Source organism: Seriola aureovittata, chromosome 6 (assembly GCF_021018895.1).
Source record: "Seriola aureovittata isolate HTS-2021-v1 ecotype China chromosome 6, ASM2101889v1, whole genome shotgun sequence".
Classification (NCBI taxonomy): Eukaryota; Metazoa; Chordata; class Actinopteri; order Carangiformes; family Carangidae; genus Seriola; species Seriola aureovittata.
In genome coordinates, this window is record NC_079369.1 from 8303655 (window position 1) to 8329438 (window position 25784).

Below are 25784 nucleotides of genomic sequence, written 5' to 3' on the forward strand. Positions count from 1 at the left end.
GTGTGTGGAAATACACTCTATGTATAGCATGAGAGGAAAGTGTAACGAGAGTCCCATATAGAGGAGATCCTGTGCTATGAGGCCAGTTTGTCATGCCATGCTGACACAATGCTAAAAATAAAACAGTACACTGTGTGAGGGGAATCCCCTCAGCCTCCACCACCACCCTCTACTACCCCTGTACCTTGGGGAACTCATCAATCTCCTTCAGTCTTTTCTCTATCTGGAGGCGTCCTCCATAGCGTGTGACCCCGTACACCACAGTCATCACCGTCTGTTTGACCACCTTCCTGCTGATGAAGCCCTCCAGGACCTTTGCGATCTTTAGGCCATTCTCTGCATCCCGTGCTCGGAACTCCTCCACCTGGAACAAACAAATGGCCGTGTTGCAGGTACTCACACACACGTTTACAATTTGTATGAAACATAATTGTAAATGATGAACAGCTTTTGTTCAAAATGTGTCTTTTGGTGGAAATTTTGGTGGAGTATTTTCACTAGGGCTGTAACTAATATTTATTTCCATTGTTGATTAACCTGCCCATTCTTTTCTTGATCAACCAATTCATTGTTTGTCTATTAAAATGTAAAAACACTGACTCCCAGTCAGGAAAATGCCAGTCACAGTTTCCCAAAAGCTAAATTGATCCCAACAAATGTCTATTTTTGTGTGAGGCAGCTGTTCATTATTTGCTGCTGATCAGGGAATAGATTGATCAACTAATCGTTTCAGCTCCTAGTCCTTACAAGATCTCCAATAAAATGACTGTTGCCACTGTTGCTTGTTGTACAGCTTATCTTTGCGAGTAAACAAGATTTATTTTCCCAGGTAGCTTGCTATTTCACAAGCCTGATACAGTATCATCTAACAGTAACTGCAATGCCCAGAGGTAAAAATACAAGACAGATAAGTGTCCTGCAGCAAACTGCACTCCAATTTCAGTCACTGCCCCAGTGCACTGACAACTCCGCACAACGTCACCTCACAATTAACTTCAAATTGTTTCCCCCTAAAAAGAAACATGTTCACAGCTAGCTGTTTCTGCTGATAGCATTGTATGCACACTTGCCCTTTGAGCCTTCGGCTGCTCTCTACTCTCACTGCACGCTGATGCAAGGCATGAAAAACTAAGCACTTTTCAAAGCAAGACCTAAAGTGAGAAACCTAAAATATATTCCCAGTCTGTAACTCACTATGGGATGGTGAGTCATATTAATGTTAATAGCTGAGCAACTGCAACGTGCCTTACATCTGAATTCAACCACAACTCAGTTATCTTGTGTACCTTTCAAGTAAATGCATTTCAAAGAAGAGGAACAAAACAATGAAAACTAAAAACAGCTCACTGCTGCTGACCTGCTGTGCTACTCCGCTGTACACATCCTGGGGCACATCACAAGGCACGAGGTTGACTGATGTGGCACCAATAACATCTCTGCCTAGAGCGGCGTAGTGCTGGAGACCATTACAGGAGCCGTCCTGTACGAGAGGTGGAGAGAAGGAGAGGAAAGATTAAAGCAGTGATGTGGAGGAGGAAAAACCAGAGACAGAAAAAGAATTACAGAGATCAGCACAGAATGGGAGGGCAGCACAGGGAGAAGGGTTAAAGGTGAACAAAACAAAGAACAGATGAGAGAAGAAGAGAGTAAAAGTGAAGGAATAACAAAGAATAGAAGAAAGAGAAAACAGAAAAAAAGGAGAAACGGTAAAATGAAACACATGAGCATTGGCTCAATAGATGAGAAAAAAGATCTGGTTGAAGCTGTTTAGCGCAGTTCATAACAACATATCACCATGTCCTACAGCCCAAAGCAACAGTGACTTTTGCACTCATTGCTACACAGTCAAACCATCTGTGAGCATCATTCAAAGCAACATCTAGATTGGTTTTGGCATCAGACGAGGTAAAGAAGCAATGAGTGAGTACGCAATTAGCTGATGAATTGGTCAATCAAATCATCTTCTTTTTTTTTTGTCATTCACAATTAATTAAAAATAAGTGGTCAATTTTATTATGTCACTGTTTTTTTCTGTAGGGTTGCACATTGTCCCAACTGATGTATACTGCTTTTTGCTGCTGACCACACTGAGCAGTTTAAATGAGATTAGCTGTATGTGGGTACCAGTGACATAGCCATCATCAAATTGCAAGACAGGATGAAAGTCTAATACACAAAAAGATGGATGCATCTGCATGGTGTTTTTCAGGCATGCGGTGAGCGTAAGTGACAATTAAGTTCTGTAACTGCAATGAAGAGCCTGACACAAAATGACAACTTTTGGCTATTTCGATTCTTTCCTTTATCCGTTTATCTAAAAGGGGGAGCGCACATTCATTAACATCAATATGATGTAAATGTGTCAGATTAAGCCAAAGGCAAATTTTCATCTACAGTCCTTGAGCAGGTCGAAGTTCAAACAGCTCGTGAGGAGGAGGTGCTAAATTCTCTGCGCCTAACTAATTACTCTAATGTCTGTGTAAATCTAACAATTGTTCTGTGCTTTCACATTGTGCTATCGCCCAGAAGCCCAGAGTCAGGGAAATTATTGCCACTTGCATTATTTGCTTCTTTTTTTTTTTTTTTTAACTGGTGCACTGTAATAGAATTTTCCATGATAATTTTCAATAATTTGTTTGGTATAATTAGTATAAAAATCACTATATGTAATCTGCATTGCTAGAAGTAACAGGAGATATTTTTTCTTAAGTGCCACATAAAAGCTACATTATAGCAAGACTATTAACAAGGCCCCGAGGTGTAGACCATGTTGCATTAGTCTAAAAAATTATAAAAGCATCACATTATGTTTACATGAGTAAATCCCTGAATTCCTGGGCTACATAGTATAGCAAATAGTCAACTAAAAGGAAGCCTATTCTAGAGGGTTAGTTTGTTGCTTTAGTTTGTGGAAGAGACGGCCAGATCCTAGCACAGGATAGCTCAAGCTGTGGTCTGATCTGTAAGATTAGCACTACAAGTTAATGACATATGACATAAAATAGCCCCACATGGCTTGGGAGGTCTCGGCTTGTTAACTTTGATGTGCCCTCGAAACCAGCACTATAAAACATGACTAAATGACACACCATATTTTTAGGAGCCTATAAACTAGAACTACAATTGGCCTAAGGTATTCTCAGATGAGTAAATTCCTAAGAATAATCTGTTCTAATCATTTTACATTTTTCATTTCTGTTTCACCTGAATAAAGAATAATTAGTTTATCTTCAAATTCTTATCTTCATGTCTTATTAAAGAACACATTGGTCAGAGATGGACTGTGTGATTCAAATTGCTACGCATCTCTCTAAACACATAAATAATTCTTTCATGTGTTAAATGGTACCTGATGAACAGGAAAATGAGAGATGAACTGTGTTGGATTGGGAGATCTCACAGCATTGGCAATCTCCATGCAGCAGGCAAGAGCCTGCCAAGGCTCATCTGCATTCATCCACCAATTCTTACCCTGAGAAGGAAAATCACAAGCACATGGCACATCTTTGTATATCTGCATCCAGAGATAATTGTGTGTGTGCATCAGTGAGCTTTACTATGAGAGATTTTTACAAACAGCTAAGAAGTTCTGACAAGAACTGCTATGTGGAACTATGAATTGCATGCTATCAATGACCAGCAAAGATTACGAAAGATCGACTGACATTTAGAGGGTTGTCGGCAGAGTCCAGTATGTCCTCCATGAGAGTGTTGGCATACTCCAGCCGTCCCTGTAGTGAGCTACTCTTCTTTAACCCTGTCAGATTGACTAAGTGGATCTTTAGCCAGTCCAGGCCCTTGGGACCGAGGGGCTTCCCCTCTGCAAACACGAGGATGGCCCGAGTCACATCGCTTCCGAGGTGATTTAAGTATGGGGGGCAGGGGTAGGTACGTCCCCTGAAGTCCATGTTGTGAGGGAACCAGAAAATATCATCCCGCATGTGGTTGGCGATGGAGAGTTTATAGAGAGCATCCATACGTAGGCTGTGCATCTCACTGCATTTCTTTTTGGCATTAATCACCTCTCTTTTTATGTGGGCCTTCTCAGAAGCGGTGTAAGTGGGATCTTGGGGGTTGAAGTGGGGTATTTTGGGGGCCTCTGACAGGGGGGGAGGGATGTCTAGCTTTTCACTACCCCGATCATTGAAAATGGATATAATGATATCCAACAGGGGTTTGTTGATCCTCCAGGCACAGTTGCCCAGCTGGTTGAGAGAGTCCAGGACTGCATGGAGGTTCTGTGATTTCTCCAGCAACACCTCATGTTGGGTGGCCCCATCCACTGAGCGCATCAGCTTGGTTGGTGTCAGCAGATAGGCTCCAAACTTGACAGAAGTCCAGGGCACAGGAGGGCACACCATCGGCATCACGTAGGAGTCAAAGGTCAGCTTGGTCTCCATGGCTTCCTGCTGCATCTGAGTGAGGATGGGGTGGGGCTTAATGAAGCCGACCTGGTGGGTAAAACATCAGGAGAAAAACAATTAGAAACCTCAAATGAGCAGACACAAGAAAAAAAAGAAACAGTCGCTCTTATAAGTTTATTTTAAAACCAGTTTATGGTTAATCATGACAGAGCTTAGCTAATTTGATGAAGTGTTAATTCTGATAAATATATACAAGTAGATATGCTAAATATTTGAACATCTGTTTCCTAGCAGTTTAAATTCTAATTGACGAGAAGAACAATGTACAACCTCTGCACTGAAAAGTTTCCAGTGATATCATTCCTGTATCCCAGTACCACTGCCACCCACAAAAGACTCAGGTAGGCAGCTGTAGCTCCATGAATCCATGAATTATGTAAAATCCTGGTTCGTAGCAGGATAGCAGATGGATGTCAACATGTTGCTTTGATGTCAAAGAATTATTATTATTACCATTAACGCAACACATGTAAAGCATGTATTGCTGGACATAAAGACCAACATAAGGAAAAAATACAGTAACCTGACAGAAAAATAAAACACCTCAGTATTGCTTGCATGAGTCAGACGGTCGTGCTGTGTTGTAAAATCATTAGAATGCTCCCCTGATGGGCTAACCTCCAAAGAGAGACAGGAAGAAGAGGGGGCAAAGAGAGATAGATGAAAACACAGAAGAATAAAATTCTGCTACAGTACGTCCCTCTTCCCGACACAGTCGCCTCACCCTCCTGCGGGGACCCGTGGCACTAAATCAGCGAGCCAATTAAGGGGACACTAAAAAAGGGATTATTCTGGAACCTATTCATCTTACTCAACTGTTCCCCCTGCCAATTCACACGGGGAGAAAGGGTCTTATAATTCACACTCGTTGGAGCTTCACACTGGATAGGAGGGTGCTCAAGTGGTCAAGGTAACAGGCTTTCGAATGACACTCTTCCTGTCCAGCAAGTGAAGGTCAAGGGTTTTCATGTATTTTTTCTTTGTTTCTAATCCACTATGCTTCTTTTCTCATGAATGAAAATTTCGACTTTACAACTCGTGAACTTGATCAATCTTTTTTTTTGTCTCAAGACTAATTATGTGTAATTTTCAGTCATAATGAATACAACACTGATGGACGCTCCTCGTTATCAACAGTTTTCTTAATTTTTTACTTTGAATCCTTTCAAATACTTACATACTCAATATTAGTTCACAGGAGATCCTCCAAAGTTTAATCCTTCACCATTTTTTCCAAATAAATCTCAGTTGAAAGGATCTTTTTTGGTCTGGGTTAATGCTCAGGAATCCTGTTACCAGGTTATCAAAGGTATTTAAATTCTCTAAGATCGGGATCTGAATGGTTTTATCATAGAGGCCAAGGGACCCTAAGAACCCAAAGGACTTGTGTTCATCCCTCCGTGTCAGAAGAATCTGCCTTGCATTTTTGGCAAGGCTGCTTTAATAGAACTGCTACCAACTCTGGGGTTGCTGACCATGTGCTCCTTTGATATCCCTGCAGAACAAACCGAGTTGCAGTTGGACAGATTTGCACATCCACTGTACCTGTCGGGTGCTACGGAAGGTGTACATGTGGTAGAGGATCGGGATGAGCTTCCTGTCGTAGGCCGGGTTCAGGATGTCGCTATTAATTTTGAGGTTCTTGACCATCATATCGACCAAGTAAGTGCCCAGCTCCAGAGTTATTATGTATGGCCAGCTTGTCTTTCCCCCATGTAGCATTGGTCCTGAACTCTGCTCTATCTCCAGATTACACCACTGCTCCCTGGGAAGGACGTCATACTCCTAGAGGGAGAGGAACAGACATGGGTTATATTCATTTAGTGATTTGAATATTTTCCTCATATGAAAAATAACATGTAGTATGATTACAGTAATATCTTGCAAAAAGCAAAGAAATTGCAAGTCACATTTTGTCAAACAGTCACTGAAAATAAAAAAAATTGCTTTCATGTCTTCAGAAAAATGAAGATGATTAATCTTCCTATTATTTTCTCAATCGATCAATTAATTATGTCATCAAAAAAATGACAGAAAATAGTGTTTCACTGAGTCAAGGGTGCCAGCTTCAAATCCAAATATACTCAATATATATATATATATTATATAACCCAAATATATTCAGCCCACAAAAATGTAAGAAAAACAGAAAATCTTCATATTAGAGAGGCTGAAAACAGCAAGTTTTGACATTTTTGCTTCAAAAATGGCAAATTATCAATTATCAAAGGAGATGCAGAATATTTTTCAAATAATCAACTAATCATTGCAGCTGTACGGGACACCAAAGGGGAGAGAACCTTCAAGAAGGCAGGCAGGTAGGTAGGTAGGTGGTATCATAAACATTTTTTGGTCAAGGAGAAAGCATTGTAATACAATCTCAATAGCATGAACCAGTTCAAAGCAAAAGCTGGATGAGTAGAAACTATAGAAGTAAACAACACAGCATCTTGCACACACAGTACAACAGCATTAAGCTACAAAAGAAATTCATTAGACACTAGGTATGTGGTAATAGTCTAACCAGAGGTGAGAGACAGTTTAGTCAAACATTTCTAGTGTTTAGTTTTCAAATGGATGCATGAAAACGTAAATGAGTAAAGTGAGAAATCAGACTAATGTTTGGTGTCACAACAACAATTAAAAACACCATAACAGGCATTAATTCAACTACAAAGGCGGCTTGTAAAATAACTTGCATAAAACAAACACCTTAACTAACATCTATTCTAACTAGCTGCTGCAGTATAATGAGCTCTTGCTCATTATCGTCTTGATGACATTAGCATCTTCCCCCGTGTACCAGAACCATCAAAACACTAGTGGAACACTGAGTCAGTGATTCTGGCTATAAAATTCCACTGAGGAAAGACAGTCCTTTGTTTCACTTAAAAAATAATGAGCAGCATGTCAATGAGCTGGTGAACATCAATGCAAAGATCCACCAGACTTCATCGGCTGTCAGTTGTTAATCATTTGTCTTACAACTCAAGTTAATTCATTTATTTCTATATTTTTCTGCCGATGTTCAGGGCCTGCCATGATTTCTCCAAAATCTATGCAGGCCACACGTTTAGCTTTTATAGTTACAATGCTGCATATTATGTTATTTTTTTGTCCCTTATTGCAACATCAAGTTATCTGAGTGAGAAATTGCTAATTGCCAATAATGCACATGAGAAGAGCACATGAAGACACACATCTGGAGCATCATTAAATAAGTAACATGTAATTTCTCTACCTTAGTATCTTTGGCCAGCAGCTCTGTGAAAGTGTTGTAAATGTTGCCCAACTTTTCCAACGTCTGATTCTGGTGTTTCTGTCCCACAGAGTATTTGGTGTAGACCCTGTTGCCCAGATCTCCGGCTAAAATCTTCAGCGACTCTCCACTGGGAGGCAGGTTAGCAACACTCTGGACAAGAACAGGACACAGTTCAAAAGGTCAAGCAGGTGAAAACAGCAGAAAAGGCTGTTTGAAGCTTTCGTCAGATCTGGTTTAGTTCAATAAAAAAGAAAGCTATCCTTCAGTCAGAGGGGAAATCAAAGTGAAAATGGTTGTTTCAGAAATCACATCAAACCCAGTGAATCTGTTCATGTAGGAAGCAAAGGTATCTGATCAAAAGCTCACTCCCCTTTGCTGCCAAAGATAAAACCTTATGCTTTTCCAGGTGTTGTCACTCTCAGCGACTTGATTTGTGTTTTGTGGTTTCCCAGACTGGTCAGGTCGTATTATACAACAGCAATGTCGAGAAAACAAAGGAGTGATAACGTATGACATAACTACACGTCTTTTTTTCATGTTGTAGTAAAATAAAGTTGTCATCAATCAAATGCCTTTGACTCAAACACAGACAAGTCTTTGTTAAATCCCTGATTTCTGGCATTTCATTGAGCAGTAGGCTGGGTTAGGTGGGTTGTATTACCTGTATCATGATGTCAACATACTCCCTATCTTCCAGCAGACAGAGGTAGGGATAAAGGTTAAGCCTGTAGTCCTTGGTGTTGGTGTTCGCCAGGATCGTCTTGCTCTCCCTCAGGGCCTGAAGGAGGATCTTCTGCCACTGAGCCCGCTGCTCAGCCAGCAGCTCCCTCTGAAAGGACAACACATGTGTAAGTCATCCATCTCATGACTGTGACTGACAGCAGGGAACCCTTGAAGAATGTGTCAAATAAAATGACCAATCCTGCAGAAATCCTTGTTCACCACATGCTGCACGGTCCAAGTGGAAAGTCATTATAAATTGTGAAGCAGTCGATAGGGCCACCTCTCACCGGACACAAGTTATTGTGCAACATGATGGTGAATTCCATTCGATGGTTACGTTTGTTTAGCCCCGGTACCTCTCAATGACAGGGAGAAAACAAACTTCAAACAACTGGACCACATACTTATTCATCTAAGAATGAAACGGGATGTAAAACCTATTTTACTTTACTTAGAGGTGTGGCCTAGGAGAAGGGTTTGTAGTTCAGATAGATACATTTAACCAGTTAATAACCATTTGTCATTTTCATTCCCATGGACTGAGGTTAAGGAATAGTTGGACAACTACTCCTTTAATATCAAAATTATAAATTCTACTCTGGGTCTTTTAGCAATGCTTTACAGAAAGTGTCACTGATTTAAATGATCCACCAACTGATGTGGCTAAAGACGAGAAAATTTCACAAATTTCACTACTACGAGCTCATTTTCAGGCTAGCACTCCATCTGCATTGGGTGACATCCATCCCTGTTCCTGAAAAGAATACCTCAGCTGTGATGGCTGTTATTTTTATTTATTATTACAAAAGAACAGGCTATATCATTTGATCTAATATATTAAGTCTTGATAGTTGATCCAAACCTTCACTGAGCAAATGAAGGGAGAGACGTTAAGATCTTGTAGCCACGGTGAATTTTCACTTTCAATTAGACTTGTCTTAACAATTGTGCTCTCATGTTGTGGTACATATTCAGTGTTTTGAATGAAGGAGAAAATCGTTTTTTGGGCCTGCAGTTAAGGCCACAACTGATATTATCATTACTTGTATTTTAGGTTATTTTAAAAGAAAAGGAGAATGTACATCCCCAGTTGGGAGGTAAGCAGGTTTGTTCAGGTACATACATGTACCTGTGAAGGTATTGTGATATATATTGTGATATATGTACATTCTGTGCATGTATGTGTTAATGTGCACTCTTCAACTGAAGAGTTTTACTCAGTCTGACTGAAGCAGAGACACAGTCTGGAATGTGGATGGTGAGGTGACTCTGCGTTGTCTCCGGTGGCCTCCATTACAATACATTATTATTCTGCCCTGCCAGTCTGTAAATGCTTCCTGACCACCAGGGACTCTCAGCCTGCTCGCTTCCCACGAAGCCCATCTGCAGAGTCAGACGAGCCAGGCTGGACTGTAAATGCCAGAGTTGGAAAGAAGGCACACCACAGGAATATGATGTTTCTTCCTCTAACCTGTCAGACCCTAAATTCATATTATTTTAAAGTTTAGATCAGAGAAAAAGAGAAACTTTACTCATATGAGACAATGCATAACCATAGATGTTAAAAGTATGAAAAGCATGTTAAATGTAAATAAATCAGCACTTTGTAAATTATCATATATTATTGTAATTACTCCAAACAAAGCAGAATACTGCCAAGATGATATACACCCACTAGAGTCTGTATCTTACATTGTGTGCCAGCACATTGGGCTTTGCAGGGAATCTGCAGCCTCTTTTGCAGTTTAAAGGGTCAAACTTACAGCAAAAAACAGGAAGATAACTGATGTGTTTGTGTTTTCTTTTTAACAGGAAGCAACTGCGTTTTTAGGAGATGTGAAAACAAAAAACATTGCATTAGCTACAACACTATTGTAGACACAGGGTATCATTTATCTAAACCAGTGTTTCGAAATGAATCTGACAATAATAAACAGATGTTTAAAAACACTGTATGCTGTACATGTATATTTCAGGAAAAAATGGCTGCGTCTAGATTTTAAGATTAAACCCTAAAACATCTGTTATCAACAACTAAATCTTCTCTATGTCACAACATGTTAGTAGTTTCAGCATCACTGACCCATAAATCTAAAGTCTGTACTGAAGATGACATGAAGACAAAGAGAGGCCACAGTTGGGTCTGTTTACCATTTTGGCCATGTTTTCTGTGACAGGCTTGGCACCCTCCACAGAGTCGATGGTGACAGTGCAGGCCCGCTCCACGCTGAGCTGACGTTTGAATCGCTCACGGAGCTCCTCCTGAGTGAAGTCCAGTTTGGGGTAGTGATGGTCTTCCCTCTAAAACACATGAAATACAATTAAGTTAAGTTAAGTTAAGTTAGCTATGCCAGTGTTTGCATCTCTCCTCTCTCACACTGTCCGTGCAAACCCCCCCTTACTCGCACACAATTTCTCCTGCAACATGGAGGGAGACACAGCACCTGGCCACACAATTTTTAATGTACATGTCGATATATTGTCCAGCTGTAAATTTCAAACAGGGTAGCCCTTTCTTAGTATTTGCTTAGCTGAATGTTTTGTTAAGCATGAGAGGAAAACCTGTAATTTAGTTTAGTTTACTTTAATTTATTTAGTTGAAAACAACTGAATTCTGAATGATCAGAGATAGGCCTGTTATTATTTTATATTGGGTATTTATTCTGTATAATTTTTCATTTACATGTTTTGCAGCTGCATATTTTCAAACAGGGAAGGAAACCCTGTCTTAATATTCTATTGTGATCACAGTCTGTTTTAAGTCCTTGTGACATCTCATATGCGTCTTTGACTTGCAACATTTGGTCCACTCTGTAGAAAATACAGAGATACAGATATATGATTTTTGGTCCATATCACCAATCCTGTTATTAAGCCCTATCACACATACAGATATTGCACACAGAGAAGGATGAATGAAAATAAATCCAGCAAACATTGTGGTCTATAAAAGTCAATATTGGTCAGAAATGGTCTGAAATACAAGTATACACACATACTTGTATTTCAGGGCATTTCTGGCTTAGTGAATAAACTTGTAAAAATCTTAGCACAATGCTAACAGACTTCTGTTATGCTGCACTTAAAATCCTGCCAGAACGTACTGATTTGCTCTGGCCAATTTACCTACTAAGCAAGCAACCCGAGAGACAATGTCTTGCTAATAGAAAAATAAAATGTGCTTTAAAAGTCAAGTCTTGTTTAAAGAAATGGTGACCTTGCCAATGCAATAAGACCTCTGGATATTATCTGTGCACATCATAGAAGGGTTGTACGCATGAGCAGATGCAGTACAGCTGTACGAACATTTATTATCTCATAGACAGCAGGCGAGATACAGTGGATTGTAAATTAGGCCTCAGAGAGACAGAGCATGGACAGCAGCCAGAGCAAAGCTTAAGGTAGCGTGGCACATAAATTGCTCACCAGACAGCTCTTGTACAATATCAGAACTTTAGAACAATAAATGGGCAAAAAGGCTAACACCTCGTTATCAGCAGACCGGGATGAAATCAAAAGATTGCTGCTAAAAAATGTGCTGGCGTGATAATTTTGAGAAGAACAAACTTGCAGCTTGTGAGGTACAAAGAAAAGTAAAAAGCTCCATAGAAAGAACTGTGTTGCAATATTGTTAGAGTAAAGCTGTGTGATTTTATTTGAATACTTCATGCAACTGAATGAATTCAAATTTCTCAACCTATAAAAAAAAGTGACTATGCTAATGAAATGTGCACACATACAGTACATGTTCCTGATATACAAATAGAGAACACCCCACAATCTCTGACGACAAGTTGAAACTAGATCAAACTGCATTTCGTACGATCTACAGCTTCATCAAAATTCCTTCTCTCACCAACAAACAATATTCTAATTAGATTGTGGTTCTGCTCCTAACACTGATTGAAAATCCTCCAGAGACCATCCAGCCAGCTACTCTGTTATCTGGTGGACCAGTTATTTGGACACTCTTTCAGTCATTAAATCAACCTACCAAAAAGTCACAGTCATAGTCAGATAACCGACTAGTTCAAGTCAGCCTTGAAAATACAGTCAGAGGCAATAGCAATGGAGCAGTCACATTTGAGCTGGTTTAAATGTCAGAAAGTGGCATGGTTTCACAAATTTTCTTTATATATAAAATACATGACCTTCTGATTGCTACCATCAACACACACAGGCCAACACTAAGATAAAGAGGACCAAAAATATGTCACTCAGACGAAGATCAAAGTAATTTTGGTGCAAGGACTGGACCTAAAAATACTGCAGTTGTACGAAAAGCTGTTAATGAATCATGTGAGAATCAGGAGGCGAAGGGAGGTGGGAAAAAGTGAGGAGAGGTGAGAGGAGGAGAGGCAAGGAAAGCGGAGGACCCATTAGAAAGCAAAGTTGGCTCACTTTAAATAGGCCAGTGCCTGTCTGGCTGTGAATAGGGTGACAATCAAATCTTTCATAGTCACGCTGGAGCCTTCTGACAGCTTTCCCAGCTTTCTGGTGATTCCACTGGCAAAACATACAGAAGACTCAGCCATAAAAATAATTTATCTGTATTTATAGTCATACAGTGTCACTTTTTTAACATAAAGTCCCACTTTGTGTTTAAATAAACTCCCTTAACTAATTTCCATCAAGATTTTTAACACTGCGGATATAATAAAAATCCATTCTTTATGAAATGAGTAATTGCCTTAAACGCCTTATAATACATCACACCCTCTTAAGGAAAGAGTGTATATGACTGATTACACCAAAAATGCAGTCTCTGCTGTCCCAACATAAGCAAGTAATGGTCTCCACTGACATTGGTTTAAGATAATTTAAAGAACAAAGACCAGCCCAAGACACTTAAATGGCAGTTAACTCCATTATATCAGCTCTGATGACGTCAATGGAACAGTAGGTCATCTTATTTTCTGTGGACCCAGCAGAGACCAGTCTATCAGCAAACAAGTATCCTGATGTTAAGGCATAATCTGGGACAATAGTCCACAATAATGACTTTAAATTTCTCTATTCAGTCCAGCACTAATAATGATACATACTAAAGCCCATTCAAGCTCATCCATCTTTAAATGCTCCAAAACTGCCAGATCTACTTCCTGAGGAGGCTCAGGTCCTTCAATCAACCATCATCTAAACTGTGTTGTACTGGGAAGGAGGTGTCACAGCAAAGGACGCCAGCAGACTGAATAAACTTATGAAGTAGGCTGGTCTGTCATTTGATCCCAGCTGGTCACATGACATGTTAGCGAAGCTTAAGGGCACCTTTAGCGACAGACTTATTCCACCCTGGTGTGTAATGGAGTGATACAGGAGATCATTCGTGCCAGGTGCTATCAGACTTTTCAGTTCATCTGCTTCTAATGCATCTACTTTGCTCTTTGCACGTTAGAATATTGACTGTATCTTGACATTATCAATCTTCAGCACTTTATGCCTTTAACTGTACCATATTTATAAATGGATCATCAGTCAATATCACCACTTATCCATTCATTAATGTTTCTGCTTATTCATCTCAGCCACTGTGTTCATGTATCTGTTAACATTTGTATTTTAATGTATCTTGCTGCTATTTAACTTCAGTCCAGTGATTATTAAATTCATCCATCCATCCATCCATGCATCTATCCGATCCACTGGTATGTGTGCTTTAAATATCAATTTACTGTATACAACCTCAGCAAACATTTGTAAAGGTTTAGATAAAGTCATTGTTTCGTATTCTATGTCTTGCCCATCTTAACAGTCATGGTTCATGTCAAACTAAGCCTGTGGTACCTTTGTGTAGAAGTCCTTAACAAGCGATGAAGAACACTGGCTTGTGGTCAGGTTGAAGCAGGGCTGGTAGTCGGGCTGGATGACACGTATGGCCTTCAGCACCATGTCTCTCTCATCTTGTTCGAACACACACTGAGCGAACAGATCATCCACAGACAGACCATCCTCGTCCATCTGGCTCAGGCACCTGGATAAACAGGGACATGCAGTCAGTGTATCAGGTTTTGATGCAATACCGTGACATATGTTATGTCTTAACACTTGGGCACTTACTGCATTATACTATGTGATACTTGCAGTGGGCAAAGCAGAAAAGGCCAATCCTATGTTATTCTTTCAAGTGTTTTAATATTTGTGTACTGGTAACAGACAAAGATGGCTTGTTTCATATGAAGCCATTCAAGGTCGCTTTGCTCCTAACTTATTGTAACTCAGCTTGTTGCAGTGAGAAATAAAAAAGCAGCTGTTTCCCTGAAATAAACAACCGTGCAGCAATACACATCAACATTGTCACAAAGAAGTTAACTCCTTCCATTTTTACATTATTTTTTCTACAAAATATCATAAAAACACAGTTTAGCAGCCAGCTTGAGGTCCTTCTCACCAGCACATGTGTAGAGTGTGTAATGACTGGCTAAAACAACTGGAATAACTAATAACTATTAAAATATAATGTTCTAATACTTAGGCTAGGGTATTAGTCCACAAGATTAAGAAAACATAACACAACCGATTCTCTTTAGAAAGTCCTTACAATACCTCTCCTTTCCATTAGGATCGCTATATACTTGTTCAGGTTTAATGTTAAAAATACCGACCCATCAGATGACACAAGAGGTAGATTTTCATTCATGTGGGAGATTATAGTTATTATAGTGGAACAGACTTTGGGGTCATCTGATCACAAGCTCAAAGTTCACAACCTTCTGACCTGCCTGATGATGTGGGAATGGGACTAAGATAATCATATAACTGTCTGAGCCGCTGATTACTTCAGCTTTCAAAAATAAAAAATAAAACTCCCGAGTGTGTGGGGTCATTGCATATGTCTCCCCCACCCTGATCGACAGTTACAGAATATCAATTTAAGTATTTGAATTGATAGGCTTATCCGTCAAACTCAAAGTACAAGTTTGATCCAGAGGCAGATGGGCGCTGACGACATCAGTGAAATGTTTATTTAAACAGAATCTCCTAGAGATCTCCTAGGGAGAGCACAGTCTCCATGACTGGACTGCAGAATGCAGATAATGCCAACGTGCAACCAGTCTCAGAAATACAAATGAGAGGTGTAATAACATGATTATTCCATAACTCAGTTTAATATATAATACTTAGGAAGGGCAGTGAGTAAATATTTTCAGCCTGGTGGATCTTTATTCTTCCCCAATTAGTGGGATCTGGGGGCTAAAATTATAATTATTTGTATAAATTATTTCATGTATTTTGGTATGTAATGTTATCAAGCTGTACACTGATGTATTCTTCTATTCCATAAATTGGGCCTATTAGTATTTTTTGCAAAGTCTAACATAAAGGTTTTTGTTCGTGCTCCCCCAAACAAAAATGTTGTGTCCTACAAATTATACAAATGCAATGTCTGGCAACAAAGTAAGAAACTATATAATTCTAGAGATTTCACACACACTGCTTCATTGCATGACGGCTTAATTGGATGACTAAATGTCACCGTAGTACTGCATGATATTTGTATGACCTACAGTGTACACTATGCAGTATTTGTTATATGTGAAATTACAGCTATTGTATGTCTACATGGCAGAAAGCTTGTTAGTGTCATGCACACTTTGTGGTCTAAAGCCCCTGCCTAACAGACTGATGAGCTTAAAGAGCCCGTTTGGTTACACTGCTCTCTAGAGGATAACAACAGAACTACATAGGCTAAGCCAAGAGACAGAAGTGAGGAAAACCCATTTATCATCGACCAGAGAGGATGAGCGAGCTTCACCCTGCACACCTTTTCCTCAAGACAATTATAAATAACAGAACACTAATTACCATCTGGAGGAAACCCTGGCTCAGCAACCTTTACCGACTTAATCAAATCACAAGTGAGCAGGGCTCAGCAAATGAATGAATGAATAAAACAAAAGACCCACTGTAATAAAAGACACAAGCCATATGCCTACTGTTTAAAATTATGTAGTGTACGTTTGGAAATATTTCTAAAGCAAACCAAAGAGGTCAAATTTTTGAGTATTTTCACTCATGGCTCGGGTCTCTTGTGATGCAATGTGCATTTTTTGTCTGAGTAAATGAGAGAGTCTTGAACAAAGACAGGATTATTCTGGGTGCTAGCAGTGTGGTCCAAAGGAACAAAGAGGGCAGAGAGGTTGAACGATGGAGCATAATCAGCCTGGTGACTGCCCTGCTGCACCCTAGAGAGCAAAGAGCTCTGGAGGACACAGCACTTACAAAGGGAAACTTAAAGGGATATGTGTGCGTGAGTCAGTGTGTGCATGTGTGTGTGTGAGAGAGAGAGACAGAAGAGAGGGGAACAGATTGGTACATTGAGGGCAAGGATGCTGCAGGGGAGACTTCAGAGGCGAGAGTGATATTAGGAAAGTACGACAGTACTGAGACAACACAGTAAAGATAAGAACTGGCAGACAACAAACAAATGAGTGACAGAGAAAATGATGACAGTGAGGTGGGTAAGAGAAAAGAGAGGCTGCTTGGCCAGAGACTGAGCAGGAGTGCACCACTGCAGAACAACAATGTCATATGAGCATCAGCTTACAGAGATCGATGGACCAACCAGAAACCTACCACCGACCCTACTGCCCTGCCACCTGTCCCGCTATTGGACCATGTCGCATAGGGTGATGTCACTGAGGTCCAGGAGGAACTTATGTGTGTGGTTGTGTGTGTGTGTGTGTGTGTGTGTGTGTGTGTGTGTGTGTGTGTGTGTGTGTGTGTGTGTGTGTGTGTGCCCTTTGTGTAACAGCACTTAATGTGACTGATGGTGATGAAGCCGTCAAACAACTAATCAAGCCAGTGGTGACATGGGGGGAAGTTATGATATATGATAGTGGGGTATTTTGCATGGTGTGATTAGAAACTAGCTGTGCCCAAAGTGACAGCCTGCCTTCATCAGAGGACATAGCTTATTAAGGTCAAACCTAGAGCAATGATGGTTGTGGCCTGAAGCTGTGCCCCCTTTCCAAAAGAGAAGGTAAAAAGTCAAAAAATCCAAAACTAATGGTGAATTCAGGAAGCTCTTGTTAAGTCATACATTCTGAAAAGGTCTACTGAGACAAAGTTTTTGCAAATTGTCCAAGTGAGATAAAAACACAGTCCAGTTTCCTATAAGTTCTGACATTTTTCACAACTGGCAGACAATGTAACAAGTTAATAGTAAATATTAGAGCCTAACGGATACTGAATTTTTGAGGGTGGTATGGATATGGATATGAATATTTGAGAGTTAAAAATACTGATTGGTAAATTATATATCTGGTGACCATTTTCTTAAACATGCAAACATCCAAAGGCTTGCAGGTTAGGTGATTTGGTGACTCTAAATTGCCTGCAGGTGTGAATGGTTGTTGGTCTACGTGTTAGCCCTGTGGTAGACTGGTGGCCTATCCAGGGTGTACCCCGCCCTCGCCCAATGTCAACTGGGATTGGCTCCGCCCCTGGAGTTATATGACTGATGACCACCTGAACACTTGCCTAGTATTTACTGTACAATGTATTCTACTCACATTTATGGATATTTCTGTATGAAAACAAACTGTGCCCTGTAATTTTTCCTGATATAATAAGTCCAGACTAATGTCAGGCCCAACGGAAGAAAAAAGGAGAATTCAATATGAGTTCTGCCACTGCCTGGGCAGCGGGCCAACTGATTGTATAGGCTGCCATCGAACAGGCATACACACTGTGACACATGTAGTCTTGTGCTGAGGCTGTGAGCTGTGCACAGCGGGGTTACGTGTGCAGAATGTCATGTAATAAATCTAAATGTGGAGCTGACACATAGTCAGTGACATAACAACGTGATTAATAATACTTAACAGTGATTTGTCAGGATGACCTAGTTACTGCAGAGACATAACTGGGCTATTAGTTTCCAAGGATGTCCTTGATGAAAAAAGTTGCCAAAACTTGCCAAAAGTTGTCTGTGCAAAAAGAAATCAAATACACCACAATGCACAGTCAGAGGTTTTCTGCTGTCTTGTAACAATTTAATTAGTCTAACACAACTTCATAAACTCTGAGTCAGCAAGCTGCCACAACCAAAACAATTTTAACTGGCCTTGTGAAAGGAACAATAATTACTAAAGAAGTTTCCACAGCTAAAATTTTTTTTAAAGGCACAATCATGTCATGCTAGATTGCCATGGAAACATTATCAGCAATTAAGGCAAAGAACAGGAAATTGTCAGTAATACTGGTAGCTGTCAACTTAAGAAGAGACAGGAGAGACACTGAACACTGATACTGTCTAGCACTCTTAATAATACACAATACATAAGAAAAATGCATAAGTTGGTGGAACTTTAATCATTCCTGTGCAAAACTAACTGTGGCCAACATAATTTGGAAGGAGCATACATATGTGAGAAGCCTTGATTTACTTATTAAGCAGATCTGAAAATGATGATACAGTCAATCCCCACACACTGTTGAGCTGATATACAGCACCTGTTGCATCTTAGGTCCCATTGTTGTCTGACATTGTTGTGGTTGCAAAACTGAGATGCTGAGGTATATATTGTTTTGATTTTTAAAGTAAAAGATTTCTGTAAACATTGTGCAGTAAACAGGCTGAATATTAGCAACACTAATAACTTTATATCAGGATAAAAAAAGTCATTAACAGACAGTCACAGCTACAGCCATAAATAAATAGTTCATGTCAGAGCGAAAGGGACATTGGAAAAGTTGTTGCAGAAAAAAGAAAACCACGAGGATAGCATGACACCTGCTGGTGAGTCTGTGCATCACTACCCTGCCCTCTTATTTAAAGTCTTTATACCCCTCCTGTTCAATATCACATGATACTGAACAAATGTGTTTACATGTCAAATGAATGTAATCACAAACACAGCTCTTCGTGATCCTTGTTCATGGGTAGTGTGTATGTGTGCACATACCTAGTGATGACTTTTGGGGAGCATTTGGGATTGCGGCCCATACACTCCAGAGCAGCACAGTAGGAGCCCAGATTTGGCTTCAGACCAGCCTCTTCTAGCAGAATAAACATGCGACCAATCTGGTGTAATGTGCCCTACAGACAGAGACACGCGGAAAAGGCCATTAAACTTTGCCAGCAAGTACACTTAACACCAATGTTAACAAATAAATTACTCTCCAAACCCTGCCATCTGCATATGACCTTGGCTAGGTATTTATAATATGTTACTTACACACTCTCCAACAGTTTTTGTCATTCATTAGACCATTAATAAGAATAGTAACAATGTAATCTAGAGATTTCAATTGACTTGTCATCTTTCACTAGATATTTTGAAACATCTTTAAAAAATTTGCCAACGTGACCATAAACTTTTTTTAAATAAAACATTCTGACAGGAAAATGTAAATAATAAAAGTAGCTGCTTCAGTCTCAGGGTTGTGGTAATGTGCATTCTGGATCACTGTTAAACTGTCATTTGTGACCTCACTGAAGAAGTGATGCAGTTTAAGGGCTGTGTAAGAGTTATTTTCAAAAATCAGTCAAAATGTATAACAAATCAAAAAAATCAAAATCAAATTCAATTCCACAAAGGGCTCAGTTTTCAAACACTTTTGAACTCACCCTCTTGGCCCACACCCTCATCATGATGTTGTAGACACTTGTCTTCAGATGTTTACGTCGACTCATTACTCTGTGCTGACTGAGCAGGAAACAGTGTGCCCTGTCAATCTCCCCTGCAAACACACACGCCTCCAGGTAGGAGCAGATGCTCAGCAGGATGTCCCCACAAGCAGTTACTTCACTGTCCGCCTGTAGGCGCTCTGGGTTATGAGAAGAAGTCCACTGGTTCACCTGCTGATTGAGCCTCCTCTCCCATTTTTCTATATCAGCCAGCTCATTAGCCATGTTCTGAGCATCGCTGACAGTCTGCTTTTGTCCCGTTTCACTGAGAGGCTGATTTATAGAATCCTTCCGCTTCCGTTTAGAGACTTCGTGTGACACGGCTGCTGCAGCAGAAGCAGCAGTGGAAGCAGCTGTTGAAGAAGCTGCAGCGCGCATTTCCTCAGATAATGTCATGGACCGTCTAATCGTCTTAATCACAGGTATATTCATTTTAGCTTTGGTAGATATAGTTTTTTTTGTTGTGCCTTGGAGCAACTGGGAGCTGCTTTTGCTACCTTTAGATTTGTTCATTTGTTTCTCCTTGATATTTTTCTGAATTTTCTGCTGGATATGCTGCTGTTTCTTGAGTTTGTTTTTCTTCTCCTCAGTTAATTTTTCCATCCAGCGACTTGGTTGTGATTCAAAGGCTCCTTTAACAACAGTCTGTCCTGATTTAGGAATGTCAGTTTTCTCCTGAGACATGTTTTTGGGACCCCTTCCAGATGATACCCCTCTTCCAGCAGAAGGGGCTTTAACAAATTGCACTTTAGCATGTTGGACATCTAGAACAATGTCAGTTTGGAGTTGCTGGATCCTGGCCTCAATCACTGAGAGGGAGAAATAATAGAAGGCATCTAATGTGTGTAAAGAAAATTACTGACCAGCTTTTTTTCTGCATAAAACACCTAAACACAGACAGCACTGCAGGCTACTGAACTCCGATATCTCAAAGGCTGGCAGCATATCTGACACGAGTCTAAACAAAAGCAGTTCAGGCTGGAAAAATATAGAAAAGAAGACCTGTCACAGAACTCTTGATATACCAGTATTTGGTATGACATTGTAATAATTCATTACATGCTATTTGGCATTATGTTGTACTGGGAGTTAGAAATGTGGCAGCATGACCACCTGCTGCGCTCTACAACAACATACCGTCTAACAGCTGAGACTGTTCCAGTACACGTTTCCTTGCACACTCTGTCTTTGGGAGTACAGATGAAACATTTCTTCTTTGTAGCTGGAGAGGTGTCTCTGAAAAAACAAAAACAGCTGTCCACCATTAACATGCCTCCATTCCCTAAGCAATATGATGGCATTCAAAAGCTTAGGCTTGGCTTTTGACTCTTACTACATGCTGTACATTGAAAAGGCTGTGATGCTGCTGATAGTAATGGTGCTAACAACTAATAACAATGGTAGTAAAATGCTTTGCTTAATGCTTGCAGTTAAAACAAAACAAAACAAATGCCTGTTACATCACATTAATTGAATTAATCGCAGACACAGGAGGAGCATCTGATGGTTCAGTGTCTTGCTCAAGGACGAGGAGGAGCTGGGAACCGTCAAACTTTTGGTTGACCAGCTGATAAGGTCTTCAGCAATATTAGAGACAGTTATTAGTTTAAAGTCATTACACGGACCAAATACATCTTAAAAGACACGTCTGAGTAGTTTACTCGCTGTGTGAAAAAAAAAACATGTCCAACAACCATACCTCCTCAGGCTAGACTCAATAACAGATTATTTTACCTTACTCTAAGATGAGCTAACCTTGCTGTTTGCTCGTCTAACATGACACGAACTATGCAGAAAGCCCTGGGTTGAATTAGCACGGAGGTACATTAACATTTAACACAAATCCTCGACGAATGGGGCAAACCTGTCCATCACGCTGCAGCCACACAGGTTATGATATATCAGTCTGAGACAGAGTATCCTTCGACTCACCTGATATTCTTCTGACTGCGCCGTTTCTTGTCGACACACACATCCGACAGCAGTCCGCAAAAGACACACGAAGAGCACACTTTTCAAATAAACTGCGACGACGCAGACATTTGGCGAAGGCACACACTCTAAGATATGACATGTTGACATGTAATAACCGCGTTACTTCTTAACACTGGGCAGCCATCTTAAAAAAAGACCAAGCTAATCGCTACGAGAGGTAATCGCTGTTTTCAAGGCATTGTTAGAAGATCGCAGACAAATCGAGTGAGGCTTTCGGCTTTTGTCTGTCTATAACACCTTGCAAATGTTGCTTTGACTGGATTCAGGACATAATTAGAGCTATTCAAAGAGCTAGCAGTAATTACACAAAACGTTTTAGTTGTTACACATATTATGTTGAACTTATTAATGTTTTTTTTTTTTCTTGTTTCAGTATCTTGTAGGCAGAACTTCATATATTTATTGCTCAATATTTGTAAGCAAACGTTTCTCTTTTCCTTTGTATCTTTCCAGTTACTGAAGTAAAATATTCATATGTAACAGTAGTTTAAAATGCATAGTGAATTGTATTTGGCCTACAGGTGGCAGTCTCACCACAGCCAACCAAGTAGGACTAGAGGTCAAACAGGAGGCCAAGGTGAAAATTAGTGTCTTTTGTATCACATTTTGAAATTAGTGTTAAAATCTATGTCATTTTGCACATCATGGTCAAATGTTGGCTCATGCAAATTTAAAGTAAATGGCAGTCTATATAGTTAAGTTTAGAAAGGAAATGAATACTAAGCAGGAAAGGTTGTAATAATTTTGCATAAAAATCTTCGAAAACTTAATGAATGATAATATAAATGAAAAGTGAAAAACACAGTGTTTCTGTCATCTTTTCACCTAAAACACCATGACAATCTTGGCAGCCATGTGTATGTTGTCTCAGGACTTGTACAGCATATAGAGTTTTTGTAGCGATTATTTGCCTTTTTAAATTTCTTATTACTTGAGGGAATGAAAACACTGCATGCGAGGTTATGATGTACGTGGTTGTAATGTAATCTGAAGCTGGTTGTATACACATGCAACCTGCTCTCCTGCTGACTTGACCTAAGCACTTGTTACAACCTGGGGGAAAAAAATGATTGTCTTCTTTTTCTCTTCGACTTTTGAAGTCCAAACATCATACAGTTTAAATCAAGTGTGACTCAGCTCCAAATTGTCAGTAAAACTGAATTGATCTCATTCACATCCTGGTTACTTTCTGACCCCAAGCAGTGTCAGCCTCCCCTTGTCATGCATCCATAAAGCATTCTTAAACACTTTAGCAGCCCTTTGTGTCTCGGCATGCTGGAGGTTAACACAAGCACTACTTGACAGAGACAGAGAGAGAGAGTGAAAGAGAGAGAGAGAAGACAGAGAGAGAAGGGGGGGGGGGCAGAGAGGGAAATGAGGTCCAGGCAGTACATCTTTTCTCAGTGGAGGCAGTGGCTGAGAGCACAGCGGTGGGTGTCTGCTGCTGAGCTGTAGGTGAGGATCAGGAGGTGTTTGTTGCCACGGTTCACGAGCAGGGCCCCTTGACAGCCTCGTTTGATGTGGTTGGCCCCTGTCGGCGGCTGGCTCTTTGCGCTGGTGTGACAGTCATTGCCGGGTGAGTGACTGTCAATGCCCCGACCGACAAAAGAGGAGAAGACAGGCATTCATGGGGCCTGATAATGGCCAGGCCAGGACAAGGCTGCCATTCTCATACACTTTGATCATGTGGATTCTTTTGCACACCTTTGTAGGGGCTCCCTATTTGTTTAACAGATGGAGAGAGGGCTGTTTTTGAAACTGCTTCACCTGGCCAGGGAAACTTGATGGAGATACTTCTCCGTGTGATGCTTGTGCTGGTAAATGCCTTTGGCATGTGTGTGTGTGTGTGTGTGTGTGTGTGTGTGTGTGTGTCTGCAGCACTTACATGGAATTAGTGACCTGTCCCGGGGGGAAAAACTGTGTCTCAAGGAACTTCCTCATGAGTCTCCACATATGTGACAACTGAGACAACAAAGAAATCATATTTGGAGCTGAATTTAGAAACCTTATTAAATATATTTTTAAAAATCTCACTTTTGAACTCAAGCTGAGACATGCAGCGCATTAGGACTTTGTACAGTCTACTGTAAACTTCCAGAGCACCCATACAATCATTAATGATGAAATATTACTCATCACACACGTTATGTCCATAACCATCCATTACAGATGGGTCAGAATGATCCTTCACTGGACTGCTGTGACTCACAAAGCTCTGACTTGTTTTCCCCACACATGCATTTTAAGATGGATTTAATTACTGACTCAGTCAAAAGAAGTGTCATGCAACTACTTACAAGTACATCTTAATAGAATAATTTGAGAGAATCATGTATACTGCAGACTTTAATGATGCTGGGTCAACCTCAGCATTCAGACAAAGCTACTGTATCTAAGGCAGCAACAGCACTCCTCGTTTTCATTAGGCGAGAGAAGAAATGCAGAGTCAGCAAAGATTTTAAAGTGTTTTTTTCCATCCTCACCACCATCCTGCTCTATCCGTGTTATGTGCGTCTGATAGATCAGATTAGCAGGGCACAGATGTTTAATCACTCCTGACAAGTCACATTTTTTCCATCAAACACTATCAGTCAGTTGGATCTCTGCTTGTTATCCTGTGAAGAACTGGGAGGCTGGATCTCTCAGAACTTTTTACAGCATCAGATAGACGACCCACTTATCATATTGCCACTGACAATAGACAATGGTCACAAAGCAGGATATGCAAAGGTCCATGTCCTCAGTGGGGCTGATCTGTGGTGGTCTGGTCAGTTCCTTTAACCACGTCCGGATGTTTGTCAGCCAAGCACAGCAGACAGCTCAAAGGTATCAGGCACACCTGTGTTGGGTCTGAACCAACAGCACAGGCAGTTTTGGAAGCACTGAGAGGATAAATTGCATAGTCACTAAAATTATAAGAATTTCCTGCCTGTGAATAATATGTATGAGATAATTTCCTTATGTGAGTGTTGTAACTCTTTGCACCTCAGCATCTACAGTCCAGAGAAAGTACATTTTCATGTATCTGGAAACAGTTTTATCCAAAACAAGGAAAACAAATACCCTCCCAGCACTGAATTGCAAATTGGCAGAATGTCAGTACACTTAAAGGCACTAGGTCTAGGGTGAGTAGCTAAAACACAACTACTAGAGCAAGAGAGAGAAAGAGAGAGACATGGACTTAGCAGGCAGGCAAAACAATTAATAATAGGGAGCTATTACCGAGGGATTGTCAGTGCTAGGAGGGAGGTCGGGTTTCAGACCCTTTTGAAGACTTTGATGGTACAAAACAGGCCTCATTATAGAGATATTATCTCTATTCATACACTTACAGAGCCGCTTGGATCCCTGCTGGGAAAGATTAGGTTCCTCCACTTGAGAACATCCTCCTTGGGTGCCTGGCTAGCAGAGTGGTGTTCTTAGCTCAGGGCACACCCACACAGCTCAACTCAACTCAACTCAACTCAACTCAACTCAACTCAACTCAACTCAACGCTTCTCTCAGGACATGACAACCCCAGCCAAACCCAACTAAACTAAACCCAAGGACGTAGATAAAGTAAAATAGTCCACCTGCAGCAAACAGGCATCAGGCCTGTTGTGGAAGTGACACATCACACTAAACTACAGCTAGAAGATCAAAACTCCTTCTAGCCACACAAGGAACGGCAATTTCAGTCCGTCGGTTGGTTCACCACATTGATCCAGACTGAAATGTCTGTGCAACTATAAATGAATTGAAATGATG

The 25784-nt window shown here is 40.4% G+C and overlaps 1 protein-coding gene and 1 long non-coding RNA gene across 2 annotated transcripts in view; one reads left to right on the top strand and one right to left on the bottom strand.

The window, feature by feature from the left end:
• Positions 1-22151, bottom strand: part of polrmt (polymerase (RNA) mitochondrial (DNA directed)) — a 45351-nt gene extending 23200 nt beyond the window's left edge. The window contains exons 1-13 of the mRNA XM_056378217.1: positions 21974-22151; positions 21179-21277; positions 19982-20850; positions 19317-19450; positions 14194-14380; positions 10561-10710; positions 8348-8515; positions 7666-7836; positions 5970-6209; positions 3666-4451; positions 3350-3472; positions 1358-1480; positions 185-364 (exon numbers count right to left, since the gene is read on the bottom strand). Coding sequence (XP_056234192.1) covers positions 185-364; positions 1358-1480; positions 3350-3472; positions 3666-4451; positions 5970-6209; positions 7666-7836; positions 8348-8515; positions 10561-10710; positions 14194-14380; positions 19317-19450; positions 19982-20850; positions 21179-21277; positions 21974-22115 — 3372 coding nt within the window. The 5' untranslated portion in view covers positions 22116-22151. The remainder of the gene's footprint in view (positions 1-184; positions 365-1357; positions 1481-3349; positions 3473-3665; positions 4452-5969; positions 6210-7665; positions 7837-8347; positions 8516-10560; positions 10711-14193; positions 14381-19316; positions 19451-19981; positions 20851-21178; positions 21278-21973) is intronic.
• On the top strand, positions 254-6394 carry LOC130170680 (uncharacterized). The gene is made up of 3 exons (XR_008828030.1): positions 254-392; positions 5926-6086; positions 6174-6394. It is a non-coding gene; the product is annotated as an uncharacterized LOC130170680 (long non-coding RNA).
• Positions 22152-25784: the final 3633 nt, after the last annotated feature.